At 34.2% G+C, this 15412-nt stretch overlaps 1 protein-coding gene across 4 annotated transcripts in view; it reads left to right on the plus strand.

Moving 5' to 3' along the window:
• The window catches only part of smash (smallish), a 179204-nt gene that overhangs the window by 68612 nt on the left and 95180 nt on the right, over positions 1-15412 (plus strand). For 3 of the 4 annotated variants that reach the window (XM_073077498.1, XM_073077496.1, XM_073077499.1), the window contains one exon: positions 13919-14107. In XM_073077498.1, coding sequence (XP_072933599.1) covers positions 14006-14107 — 102 coding nt within the window. In that variant the 5' untranslated portion in view covers positions 13919-14005. Of the gene's footprint in view, positions 1-9671; positions 9806-13918; positions 14108-15412 lie in introns of those variants that run through there. The other variant, XM_073077497.1, reaches the window with a different exon arrangement.

A 15412-nucleotide genomic window follows, 5' to 3' on the forward strand; every position in this document is an offset into this window, starting at 1 on the left:
ATTTGACTAACCAAAAATGTATTCAAACGAAAGTTGCAACTGCAAATTGAAAGAGCATAATTGCTATATAAGCCAAAACCTCGTTTTGTTTACAAGCATATTTCCGAAGTAATTTATTTTGAGAAACATAATAATCCTTACACATTATCTTCTTTTTATTGCAGACGATTTAGAACTTTTTAAAACTATTTTCAAAGTAACTCTTGTCGTTGAAAAAAAAAATAAAAAAAAAAACAAAATTTCATCGGTTCAAGCTATATAAAACCATTACTCATAATTAAGACTACACAAAGCTGCATATATTAATCCGGAGCACAGCAACACGACATTATTGAAATCATCACAGTACGCACAATAGCGTACAAGCCACTCGAAAATCAAGGGCCTCAAAAGCAATCCATCAAAACACGGCCCGGAGTCCCACAAAAACAGAACCGGCTACACATATCTGTAGGAGCAACAGCCGGCATGTGGCCTACAGTAAAACCCAAGGTCGTTCGGGTACCGCTTCACAATCTTATTCTCTTCTTTTTGTATCACCTTTCTTCCTCGCTACCACTTAAACGGCTTAAACACCAACCCATCCCGAACTGTACTCAACCTTACATTAAAAACTTTCGGTCGAATGTCCTCTGCGCCTCAGAAAGGAATTTCAAAGGTCGTTGGGGCCATGTGTTGTGTTCTTTTTTGCAAATGTTTTTTCTGTTGGCCAGCCGAAATGATAGGTTACGTTTACTCGCTTTGATGTTGTCGTGCTCTCCAGCTTCACCTCGGTATAATTCAACGATTGCTATCTCGAATTTGAATAACGTTGTTGTCTCGCGAGTGTCGAGTTTACAGCTAAAAGTATTTAGCGATTTCATAAATTTTGTAACTGACAAAGATTGATGCGGTGAACTTAATAAATTTCGTAATTCTTCATTTTGAAATTACTCGGCTGCTGTCGTTTCCAAATTTCGTTAGATTAATCACTCACTGTTAAGTAAACATGTTTTGATGACATTTAATAATGTAATTTGTTTGTCCGCGTCGAATTTAATTTCTAATTCGTTAGACTTAATGACGTTTTTACAATTAGCATAACAACCTTGAATAAACAATGTCATTGCAATAACAACGATTAGTTTTTAAAGTTCTACAATAATAATTTATTATTTGCAACCAATTTTATAATGAACATAGATTCCTTTATCTATAGAGGTTTAGCACAAAGTAACAAAACATTCTCTAGGCGGTACCTTAACTCCAAATCTGCGTGTAAAATCTTCAAACAGAATTGACTGGGCTTGTTGTTACCAGTTGCGTTCCAAAGCAGTAACTTCAAGCTGATTTCGTCACCGGAATGCCTGGTATCAGATACTAGATGCCGGTACCGGGTGGGACGACATGTGCCAACACCATTTAAGGGCCAGAAAATAAGCAACGGATAACGCTTTTTAAGGACTGGCATGCCAGCAATTTAGAGGGGCCTCTATTCAGCTGAATTTTTATTACCGTCCGAGTTGCTACGGCAACTTTAAGTGAAGTCTGGTTCGACTAGTGATACATAGATTATAATTTTATTTGTATAATGAATGCTATTTAAATAAATAACTGAAGTTAAGCATGCACGTCACACTTGTAATATTAATGGAAAATCGTGCACAATTCTGACAGCAAACAAATACAAAAATACTGACATACTGGCATAGTCTTCTAATTTTGGTGTTAATTCTATAAATCTAGTATGACCTCTCTGAAATAAAAATAAAGTTTAATAGCATTATACATATGGTAGCAAACGTACAACATATATCATGTAACACACGGAAAACAAACATAGCATTATTAAATACAGATACATCATTCGGCGTAGTAGACGTCTGTACGTAAAGCAACAATCCCAATGTTTACAAACCAATCATACATTCTAATTAAGGGCTACAAAATCGAAAGTTGTCGCGAGTTACCTCTTATCTGGTTCTGATTTAAATATTAAACGGCACGAGTTTCGACAAGAGCACCCGAAACGATGAGATGGATGAAAGTGCAGCGAAAGTGGTAAGTCGGGATCGAAAGTAAGTGTTCATAGTAAGGGTTATGGTTTTTTTTTTACTACAAGCTTCATTTCATATGGCGAAGAATCCTTTAGTTCAATATTATGTTGTTTACAAGTTTATGTTAAATACGTATTACCAAGTTTTACTATTATATCAATTTGCATAATTGGTTTTCTTATACTATACTGACTGTAATATCCTCAACTATTAGCATAAGCCCTTTCATTTATTGTTAAGTTTATAAAATTAATATTTGTGTAGATATATGTATGCAGACTACAAACCTCTTACCCTTTTCAATCTACTTAGTTTTGTTAGGATATCATTAATGTTGTGTACGTATACAACAACTTTTATAGACACTATAATTAGACATGTAAATTCTTGGATAACTTCTAAATTAGGATCTCCAGGTGTACATATATTCAGATTGATTAACGATATTTCCACATTCGTTGTTAACCTTAATGTTAATAAGTCACAATTTGCAACCCATCCGTCACCTCCTGCTGTCGCCTGACCATTATTCTTATGTTACCAAATTCTACAATAATTCCAATATTTGCAATATACTGTAACCTTCGCATTTCGTATTCCGCCATTTATATCTTTTCAAATTTTCCTTTTGTCTCGTTATTCTGTCTGCGGTTATTTATTGGCGATATTTTTATTCCTTGACACCTTATTTATTTCGAATTTTGGAGTTGTCTCATTTGTTTCATTGTATTTTATAATCTCTTGTATATATGGAATGTTAATATTTTTCGTCATCTCAGAATTCAAGTTCTTTTGTAACATAACGAAGTACGACACCTTCTTGCACCGGAGCGATATTAAGGCACTTGTTATATTGTTGGCAAGATTCGAGCGATGAAATACATTTCTATCGCTAAATTCAAAGAAGTAGTCCTTTATCGGAACCAGTAACAAAGTCTTAAATTTTAAGCTGTCTTCCGTCAATTACCTGACTATTTGTATCGATCTAAATATATAGTTATGTTACTTTCAATATTGAAGTTGGTAAAACTTTTTCGACCGCGAAAGCACTATCGCTCTTCCTGTTTTGGACTTTAAACATTTACACGATACGTTAACATTTATTCCTGGATAATTTATCTGTAACATTACTGTCCCACTGCTGGTCACGGGTCTCCTCTCAGAATGAGAAGGATTAGATTAGGTCATAGTCCACCGCGCTGGTCAAGTGCGTATTGGTAGACTTCATATACCTTTAAGATTTTTTTATAATTCCTTCAGGTGTGCAGGTTTCCTCACGATGTTTTTCTTCGCCGTATTTTTTATATTTTTTCAAGTAGGTAAGTATTGACCCATAATCATTTACTTTAGTTGTTTGCAAATCTCGCTTCCAGCTTGTCGTTTACCTGTAAATCGTGTGACAAGTTGGTAAAGCGGGAAACTCGCTTGATACAACTTTTCAAGTTTATGAGTTGTTTGACCTTAACTTTCTTCGGTGTTGAAATTTTAGATATTCAATGGGCCTGCACGACTTGTTTATTGAATAATATTAAATAATAATATTAATAATACCTTTTACACCCAGGTACGAAAACTGTAAATTGATAGAAATATCAAAATTTACGTATATAAGATCATACTACAACAAACCAAGTAAATGTCGACGCCAGATTATATTCACTGTTTAAGCATAAGTATCTAATTGTTATTAATCTAGGAACATCAAATATTACTTGTAATGCAGGACTTGTCGGTCTTTGCTGTCATATTTAAAAAGAAAATTACGTTTTTGTAAAGTGGATGCTATAGAAATTGGATCTAAAGATATGCTACTTAGACACTACTACGACTACAAGACAAAAATATGTGTTTTGCAAGAAATTAAACCGATAACTGCATGCGTGTAAAGCTATGTAGCACCCCCCTAAGATTACTCATAAGCATAAAGTTACTAGTGCTACTGTGTAAAATATATTACGTAAATAATTTATGGTCTGGCAATATTGATATGTAAACGAGATATGTAAACATGCAATATTCCTGCATATATGCATATAATATATATCGATAAATATGCATTTAAATCGGAGAAAATGTATATAAAACACGAAAGGAAGTAGCTATACATAACCAAACGTGGTAGAGTTTTGTTTCCTGCGGTAGCTAGTACTGAGTTGGAGTAATTATTTCCGCTTTTTATTAAATTTAATCGGTATCTGTGTGTTTACCGATTTTATCTGCAAGAAGTGCTTGAAGTCCATTTTAGAATGATCCAAGAAGAATGTCATATATCAAAATATGGTACGTTTACCGTGCCTACTTGTGAAATATTGAATTCGGGCTCATAGTACCAAAGCCGAGCAGCTTTCTTCTACTTTAAAGAGTGTGGTATAGTAGTGATACTTGCATGACAAATTGTAACAGAGTCTCAGAAATAAAACACAGCTGAAGTCGACTTTAGCTGCTATTTTCTCTTAATTACAGAAAATCAGGTGCACAGATGTAAAGAACAATAGACGTACATGCTTATGTACACATCAATATAAAGTTTGTAACTTAGTCCCTACTTTTCACCTGAAAACTACTTAAATTTTTATGTAAGTAAATTGTTATACATTGTATTGTACAGAATAAGATTAGTGGACCGCATTCTAACTTCTTTCATATAAATCAATACATCTGGATACTGCGAATGCCAAACGCGTAATCCGGTTAAATAAATAAACCGTTCAAATAGGTCACTATTATATTAGATCACCCATAAACGATTGCCAGTAGTTAATACAATAAGTAGCCTTATTGATTTGCAACGTATGACATAATTGCCGTTTTGTATGTGCATCCAGTCGCCTGAGTCACGGCGTGAGGTCGTGGCTTCTGATGCTCTAAATACCAAATAAAGCTGATGAAATGGATATAGTGGCATGGATACGACAAATGAGGATAAGTATGTGTTACAAGGATTTAAATTAATAATATATTGGGGATGCAGTTGTAGTATGAAATGCGTTTTGCAAGTAGTGGTGTTACTCACTGTTGGTATAGGAATTAAAATAGGTTTCGTCCGAAGTTTTGGATGTCCATTATCCGTTTTGGACATTCTGAAGGAGGAAAAAATGATTTCATGTGTCATTTGATAGCTCTTTCCAAAAAGTGAATTTGACAGTTATTACATCGGATCGTTATGTTAAATTTCACAATGGCGAGACACTTTCAGACGGATGCGAAATTTCGTTGACGCATATATTACAAGTCTAGTACTAAGAATAGCATCGTACCACACTAGTCTGCTAAATTGAAGGTTTTCCTAATATGAACTAATTATCATACAATTAGAAATTTATTATATGGTATTCCATTTTTGAAAGATAAGAAAAATATATCGTAATAGATATTCATAAATTAATGTTGCTTAAAAGATGTGAGAGCTAGTGGCAATATCTACTCATATAGATATACGTATATCGCTGTTTTTAAGATTACAATTCCCTATTATTAGCCATAGGTCTCATTTTATAATGAGGGATTAAACCCAATAATTTGATCATAATCCATCTCTCTGTCCAAATGCAAAGACCTCACACACCTTTTTCACGAATTTCCCGTTAATGTAGAATGAAATAATAATTAACTTCTAATGGGTGTATAACTAGTAATACATGCGATTTACAGCTTGGATCTCGTGTGTGGTAGGCTACCATACCACAGGCTTATGATAATCATACATGAGACGGTAAAACCAACGCCACACCCTACTAACTGTTTTGGTGGTAAGGTAGAGACGACGGCATTCCAACTTTATCCACCGAAGCTGCAACACACTTTCGGCCAACATTTTTTCGGTTAATCACAGATGTCCATGGGCAGCAGTGGCTATTTACAATGACGTGGACTGCTCGTTAGCAACTGTTTTATAAAAAGCCGAAAATGAAACGACTAGTAGTTTTTGTACATCAAAACAAAACGTGGCGTTCAGTTCGGCGGTATGCGGTGCGCGTGCGCATCCCGTTACCTAGCGTTTTTGCGCTGTACAGCTATGCGCTTTGTCCCGCTCGCGCACGCTTATTTTATTGTCTTGTGGCAAATGTATGCAAATGGGAACTAAAGATCGATAAATACATGTACTCATATTGTTTATGTCTCTCAGATAGGCAAGTTTCTCAGCATGATTGAGAGGCCTATACTAAAATGTAAACAATATAACAATATTAAATCTTAAATCGAATGAACAATATTACGGAACTACAAGTGCGTATGCTCGACTCGCACTTGGCCGGATTTTTTTTAAGTATCAATACTTAGAACACATATTTACGAATAGGTACGTTACAGTAGTAAGTTATTTTCTAAATACTCCCAGTTATAAAATATCAAAGAAAATCACAGAAAAATGTTCATTTACTCAATTTAAGTATTCGGGTCACCTCCCCTCTTGTAACGTAACAACATTCACACCATCACAACTGAGAAAATAAAGGCAAGGGTTAACAAAGGGATTTCTACAGGCATTGATTCAAAAGAATGTACTTTACAATTTATTGGACAGATGTACTTTGGATCAGACATCAAAAGACATTTCGCGAAATCGTTGAAACGTCTCGTTAAATTTAGGGCACAATTACATTTTCTCTCTGAATCATAGCAAATCCACGAATAAGGACGGCGACCGATTTCTCTGTGTCCTTAGGACAATGACCGGAACCTTCAGGCAATACAAGCTCTCTGCCTATCGTAATAAGGATCGCGGTATTAATTCAGTACAACATCCGAGTTATCTAGCAGTGTCGTGTTGCAACGTAGAAAGTGTCCCATTGTAGGGTGACGGCTTGTTGGGATTTTATAGGATGGTCTTCGAATTCCGTATGTCTTAAAAATTTAGTATAACTACCAATTTACTTGGATTACTTAGATAATAATTCTATGGTACCATTACGAGTATAATATGTTGTTCACATTAACAAAATAATATGAAGACAAAATATAATAGATAAGTATAGATATCTCACCACCTTGTAATTGAAGGTAGTCATTAAATGGCTTAAGCGGCTGACAATTCTGTCAGCCATTTAATGGTTGTAATGGTGTAATTTACGCGAAACAATGCCGACATGCGCAGTTAACTCGTGCAAACACACGAAATCGAAGAAAGTGCGGAGAAATGTCGTTTCATTCGTAAATGATCTAAAAACTACTTATTTTTTTTAATTTTTCAAACACGAAAATAGATGTCAGTGACAATTTCAATTATCCGCCAAATGTAGACATACACACGCTCGATACAATACCATCAGCACTCGGGTAAAAAGCACCTAAACCTTATTATTTGAAATTAAACTCCAAATATTTCAAGGACGTCCTAATAACATGTAACAGTGTGGTCACCCCAGTTGTCCGCACGCTCGACCGTCGGCCGGGTGTCCTATTGTCGCGGGTTCACTGTGTCGCGAGTGGTAATTGACCACGCGCCACTGCCGGCGAATTGGCTCACGTCGCTGTCACGTCGTGTTCTGCTAACAAGCTGTGTTTGTAGTTTTGTGTCGACCCGCGGCGGTCGTCATACCGGTCTTACATGGTTTTGGATTCGATATCAGTTAAAGAAATATCCAAATGATGTTTTTGTTGTTTATGTACTTGTCTTCGTGTTCATATATATGTATAGCACCTATGATGTTGGGTAATTAAAACCTAAATATGTTTGATATAACTCGATCGCTCTCACTATTATGTACTATTAATTATATAATACTTCGTCACCCATATTCTTTCTATACCCCTCCCCCTACACAAAAAACGGAATGTGTAAATCTCGCCACAACTCAAAACGGGATTTAGAGTTCTAATATCGCAAATTCCTTAGGAAAAAGCATTTATTTCGAAATCAGGAACAGGCAATATAACTTTATTTATATCTATAGATAACTACGCAAAGGATTCATTTAATTAGTATAATTATACTAAGGCCAATTAAGCGTGAAATACTCTGCTTGATAGTGGAAACAATTTAATCGAAGCTGACAAGGTTCTGGCAAATGAGCTCGGGGTATCTGATTCATGGTCCTGTGGCAAGATAACTCGCGGTAACATATTTAAATGTTTGAATCCTGTTTCTTTCATCCTTATACAATCTTAGAAAGGTTTATTTATATCACGGCGTGCGTAAATTGACGTTTTACGCACGCTTCGCGTGCGCAAAACCCCCATTTCCGACCCCGTAATATAAAATTTTATACAACACGCGGACGAAAAATGTTTTTCTGACTCGTGTGATTGCAGTCCTCGCCTGCGGCTCGGCCTGCAAACTCACACTTGTCAGAAAAAAATTTTTCGTCCTCGTATCGTAATGTACTATTTATTTATACATATTTGAACAGAACAAATATATACTGTGTAAAAATAAATTATATAATGCACAAAGAATATACAAGATGACTATATTATCTATAAAGTCGAATATTCAAATATGTGGTAAAAATCTTCGTTATTTAATAATTTTAAAAATTTCTTATTATTGTATTTTTCATATTATGTTTTCATTTTTGTATTTTATTATTTATTGATATTATTTATTTGAAATCTCAAATGTCTGCACAATTTGATGTAAAACGGTGCAATCTGTCACTCCTCACTAATTAAAACATAATCAGTGCTCATTAAGCACTTTAATACGGATATGGCGATAATGCTACCATGAAACATGGAAAGGTCTAGTAACTGTATATTACTGTATATTGTCTTTATATTTCTTTTAATTTGTTTCAAGATAGCTTCCAAAAATGCATACATAATCAAATTCTAGTTGGCTGCAACTGCAATTCCCATACCTTAAAAATATTCATTGCACACAATTAAACAGGTCTTGGAGCATACACCACCACGCGTCTCCAATGCGCATTGGTAGAGCAACATCCAACTACTAACAGTATTATAATACTAGCAACTATAAAGTACTAAAACTAAATTTACAGTAATAGGTACCTATTAAAGTAAAATATCGTATACTCAAAACGTGCACAAATGCATGCATGTGGATCGAAACGTTCTTTCTACATCTAATTTATCAGAACCATAATCATATAAAAATTCTCCACGCCGATACCACTTGTTCTTGACTCTCGATAAACGCCCTGACGAAACATTTTAATCGATTTATCGCTTCAACAACAAAGAAAATACCTACATATCGTGTTAAAATAAAATTTTAGAATGGTGCATTGTATTACGAAATAGCAGCAAAACGTTTTATGACAACATTCTGATGTTTAATACAAGGTTTTTTATCTGACTCCGCTCGCGTGGTATATATACGAGTAATCGTGCATCTCCCGATCCACATTATTCGAGACTTACAGAATATTATTTTTAGTCTGAAATCTGTCTATGGCTTGGCAGTGAAATAATGAAATTTTCATTATCATTTACTATAATGAGAGAGATAATTTTAGACATAATAATATTAATTTAAAACAGTACATTTAAAAAATGCCGGTAATATAACACAAAACCTCTAAATATTTTTGCAATAACATTTACTCTCCCTATACCACAAAATAGACAGGTTGTAAACTAACAAACAGCACTACGTCACATTTAATATTATATCGATTAAGAAATTACTATCGGTCGATCGTGGTGACCGCGAGATCTCTGCGCGCGCGCAGTTCAGAGCAAACCGCGCTGGTGAGCGGACGTACCGAGTACCGACATACAACGGCGGCTATTAACCAAATAACCGAGCGATTGTATACCTTATTGTTTCCGCGTTACGTGTGTGTTGAATCACCTAAATTTGGGTAATTAGCTTTGTTATGTAAACCATACATGCCATTTCGAGTTGCGTGTTCCTTTAGTGTATGTTGATGTGACGTGTAATAGTAAAAGTGTTCAAGATTCGGATTGGATCTCCGATCTACGGTTTGGGTTGTAGACAGTTATGATTATTCGTTTTGCTACCTGCTTGAGTCGAAAATAAACGCCCGGAGATCATAAACCTTGCAATGTTGCGACCTTCCAGTGTCCATACAACTTCTAAATCCGGGTTGTGTTTAAGATTTAAACTGTAACAAAAAATAAGATAATAAAAGTTACTAAAAATAATTACACTTTTTATGACAAGTCATTGATTATTTTAAAAGAAATTCATTTGCAAGCACCAAGCGATATCTAATTCATTCGTTAATAATATTTTGTCCCTAATCACTTTCTGGCATTCTTGTATGAAATATTGAGTGTACAAGTAAATAATATTGGACGTCAATTATCTTAAGACAATGGTTAAATTGATATACTACGTAGAATCCCGCGGTGAATTACCAAAATAGGACATTTGAACAATTATCCTGTGCTTATTATGTTTGTATTCGTGGTATTTACACGTGCCCTTTTAAAGGATACTAGTCGCTTGCACAATGGCCTAAATTACCGTAATTATACCCAAATAAAAACAAATACTAGGTACCTATTCACCGCGTAATACGAATCGTTCTCATTTTTATAGATTATGTTTTTTGATAAGATAGATAATTCGAAAACATTTTTATCTACCACAAAACTTATGTTGTTTTCGTTACTGTATTAATTTTTAAGATATTTGATAAATGCGCTTTAGCTTAGTAAGTCATATTTTAACCAATAACCCGTTTTTTGACATAGGCAAATATATTCGCATTAACGTTATTGACATTTAAATAAAATAATTAGTTAGGTCTATTTAAATATTATTTCATTACTTATAATTTAGGTTTTGTTATATTAATTGTTAATGCATTTTAGAAGTAAAATTTTGGCGCTCTGCACAACTGTTCCATATAAACTTCACGTCACGCCTCCATGGGCGCAACATTCATGTAAAGGGAATCCGAAGTTTTCGCTTAGTTATAAGTGTCATATAGATTATAAATTAGTGTTTATAAAATATTTACGTAAAATCCGTCAACCGTAATAGAACTATCTTATTGTTCGTGTTGACGTAATCGCCTCTGGGCTATCAGCGTCACAAATCGCAAAAAGTGCATCTAGAAAGATCTTTAACAAGCGGATACTCTATCTAATCATCGGGATCTTTACCTGAAGCTTAGTTGCCTGTATTGTCTATTTGGGTTTGCGATTTTACACTTAGACAAAATAATCTCGTTGTTTCAATGTTTTTGTCACCATTGTAGTTTGTCTGTACAATAAAATATTATTACAAGGCCAGCCAAATGATTATTTTTGTAATAATAATTATTGATTTATTTTCGACGTTGACCGTGATTGGATCTAAACGTGAGCTAGTGTTAATCCAAATTACGTTGAACCGATAATTTTCACTGGGAAAATAAATGTGTTGGATACATATGTATTTCAATAGCACTAATCAATGATTATATTAGTAGGACCTAAAGTAGACTAGCACACACTCGTACAATTACGCGTCTATTGATAAATCATCAATTAATAAGTAGTATATCTAATAGTTTGGATACCAAAGATTTGAGAATTTTAATACAATAGAAATTGTCAAATTTCATCCTTGGATAAACGAAAAATGGATTGATTATAATTATTAATAAAGGGCTTTATTAATTAGTTCTTGACTATTACTTATTTTCTTGAAAGTTAACTTGTTTACACAGACGTAAGAAGTGTTGTGAAAGTAACTGATTAATAGGTAGGTACTTATTGTGCAACGGAACCGATAAATAATTAGAATAATTAGGATCAACTTTTATTTATAGTTTTGTAATGAACAGTTTTAATTGATTAACCTTTAAGTGTTTCTCAGTTTACGTGACCAAATGGAGGATTAATTGCGCAGTTGATCTCATTGCTTTATGTTTTGAAATAGCTATAATTACGTATTCAACCTCTGTCTTTCTACTTTCATACCAACCTACTGGTTTTATTTTCAAACGTTGCTTTTGCCCGCAGCTTCGCTCGCGTTACGAAGTAATATTTTCATTCCCTATTTTATCCCCTTGGGGGTAGAATTGATCAAAATCCTTTCTTAGCGGATGCCTACGTCATAACATCTACCTACATGCCAAATTTCAGCCCGATCCGTCCAGTGGTTTGGGCTGGGCGTTGATAGATCACTATGTCAGTCAGTCACCTTTGAGTTATATATATTTAGAAGATATTTGACTATTTCTTCATACTAGAAGACATGTTCAAATTTCGATGTTTGCTAGGTAAAAGTATTAACTTTCGTAATCGCCTACTATTAAGTGGGCGATAGTTAGTTTTATAAAGTGTCTAATGTTTATTTCGCCATCCAGTACGTTATCTAGATAAACAGCTGTATTTTGGACATGATGTTATCATATCTTGACACAATGAGACATATTCAAGTTTTTACTGATAATATTATCTTTTTGTGTGGTTTTGAAAGTGTTAGAAAAATTTCGCGAGAATTTTGTTAATATATTGTTTTACCTAGAAAGTATTGATTCCAATAGACCTTAGTTTATACTGTTTTGTGTAGAAAATATTGATGCTAATAGATTTTAGTTTATTTGGTCCTGTTTCATTTCTTAATACAGCTGAGCTACTATTACTTATCCTTTATGTAAAACGCTGCCAGACTTTAGGTACATAATTACTTATAGATGCTGAAGTTAGCATTTTCCATTTTATCTGTAACCTCATTTGATAGCATTTATTTATTAAATGAGGTTATCTATACAAATAAACAAAATTCTAATAGATAACATTCATTATTATCAAAATTACTGCTATTATCAAAACTCGAGATTATTTGCACTATTAAAACATGATATATTTTTTTTAACTAAAACATTTTAGTTTATGCTAAATTGTTATGTAACGCTTAAGTTAGCGTTACATAACAAGCTTAGCCTTTGTTACTTTTATTAAAGTACTTACATTGGACACAGTATACAGGGTGAATTTTTCAAATGGACCTTCAGGGCCAAATCCGAAACTTACAAGCAACACTATCGGGTAGTGGAATAATATAGAGGTGTATTTTTTTCAAAATGAACTCGTTCGGTTAGGGAAAAAGGTATATTTAAAGACTAATGATGCAGTTTAGTTTTTATCAAAATCGGCCTTGTAACTCCCTTCAGCATTTTTTGCTAATGCTTATACTTTCGAATTTGGCCCTGAAGGCCTATTTGAAAAATTCACCCTGTATACCGTGATACAGCGAACTACCTACGTACTATATGAGTAACAATATTTTAAAGTAGTTTTAAAGTGGCGATTTCAGGACTTATGTATTACTATGTATACTAAACCAAAATTATTTACAATTTATTATTTTACTTTGCAGTGGTAGTTGATTTAATTTTAATTTGACAAGTTTTACAATCAATAGTACTGGTAATCCGAGCCGTGTTGATAGTAACCTGAATATTTTTTGCCGAGTACCAAACCAGGAGGACCTTGTACGGTTTTTGTGGAAGGTAAAAACTAGACGTTTGGATATTTATGAATGTCTCGTTTCGATCACTGTAGTTTTCAACGTATGGGTATAATATTTCGCAATTGAATCCTTGTTGTGGTGCTTATTTTTGCAAGTTTTTTTTTATGTAACGAACAAAACTTTTTAAAGATTAATCACTTACAATAATCTTAATATTTCATCCTTCAGTAGGTATCGAATTAAAATGTAGGTAGTTTTGAATTTCATGTCTTTTAAAAAAGACGAATATCGCTTTCCAATATATATTAGAAGTTGGTAGTAGGTACCAACTTCTAATTTATATTGGATATCTGTCGCTCGGTACTTAGCAAATGGCATTTATTTTAAAATCATGTCATCATCATCATTCATTTTTTACTAGGTACTATCATCCATCCTTTAATAGTCCACATAGGCCTCTAGGTACTATAATAAACAATAATTTTATTGATTTGTATTGACATCCACCCAACAACTTCTGTATCAACCCTCTCTTTTACAGGTAACCGCGTAAAATGACCAATGGTGGTGAGTGTGTGTAGTGCAGTGCAGTGCAGTGTCGTGTCGTGTCGCGGTGCTATGTCGTGAGATGCCGTCCGACAGCGGCGCGACGTGGTCGCCGCCCGCGACCAGCGAGCGGCGACTCAGCAACTCGTCTGATGGGAGCGCGGGCAGCGGTTATTCTAAGGCTGTAAGTGGATTTAACTATGTTATACATGCTAATGTTAGAAAAAAGAATGAATGAAAGTAAGAGAATGTCTGTAAGAGAGAGAAAGATACATTCTACAGACAAATGTAGAATATAGTTAGATTGTATAGTGTAACACTAATTTGCCACAATAAATTGCAACTGGTTAGTATTATGGATACTCAAAATCTGATACAAAAACACTCATACTAGATCATTTAATGGTTAGCTGGCCTGGGATCGAACTCAAAACCTTTTGTGTTAGATTGAGACGGTAACCGCTGCGTCACGCGGGTCAATATGGGTAAACCGAAGGTCACTCGTAAGACTTTCAAGACTAAACTGGTGAACTGATAGTGTCCAAAATTAGTACAGCCATAGCTCAAATTCTGAGGAAATACATAGACTTTTAAAATCAAGACCTGAGAGGAGGATTTAGTAGTAGTATAAACAGTTTTTTTATTTAAAAGTCGAAAGCAACACTGCTGACCTTACATATTTGATATGAAAAATATTTTACGTAACCATATCAAAAAATATTGTAACACGTATATTGGTAACAGACCTATACCTATGGTAATACTCGTAGTAATCCAACATTTAACAGAGCGTGACCGTTCTAGAAATAACACAAACATTTGAAATACCTAAAATATATTGTAAGATCATCAGAAATAGCTATTGGAATGTATCGGACCGTACGTGACTGCTTAATCGTAATGCACTTATGGCTTCCCAATGACGCACGGTATTAATCCGACGATTAGAAATTATGTTGTATTGGTAATATAATAATTATTTTACCTACAAACATTTTCATTAATTATACGGGTGTACTATAGGCATGAAGAAGTTCTTTGCTTCAAATAGTTTATGTATAGATGTCCTTATTTTTAAAGAGAACGAAATAGGCGTCCTTGTAATGAGCCGGTAATTTAAATGTAAGAGATCAGCTGACCGGGATGTCAGCGGACGCTGTACCTTAGTATGAGCACAGTATAAGGATATATGAGTTTTTACGTTTTTACAAAAATGACTGTTTTTGTATTTGTTTACGTATTTGCCCATACATTTCCAATCAGCGCCCCTAATGGACTGTATCAGAACTGATGGTATTGTTAACGAAATTTCGATTTCTGTTTGAAACAAAGAACAACTGTTCGACGAAACAACTTTAAAATTATATTTTTCAAACTCATACAGTAATTTGTACGCTATTTATAATAAACTGTTAAATGGTAAACAACTTTATTCGTGTCGCTGAGCATTCTAAAATTCTGTCTGAAGTCCAACGGAAATATAAATTTT

The sequence above is a fragment of the Epargyreus clarus genome, unplaced genomic scaffold (assembly GCF_041222505.1).
Source record: "Epargyreus clarus isolate Ecla_fem2 unplaced genomic scaffold, WU_Ecla_fem_2.2 ptg000010l, whole genome shotgun sequence".
NCBI lineage: Eukaryota > Metazoa > Arthropoda > Insecta > Lepidoptera > Hesperiidae > Epargyreus > Epargyreus clarus.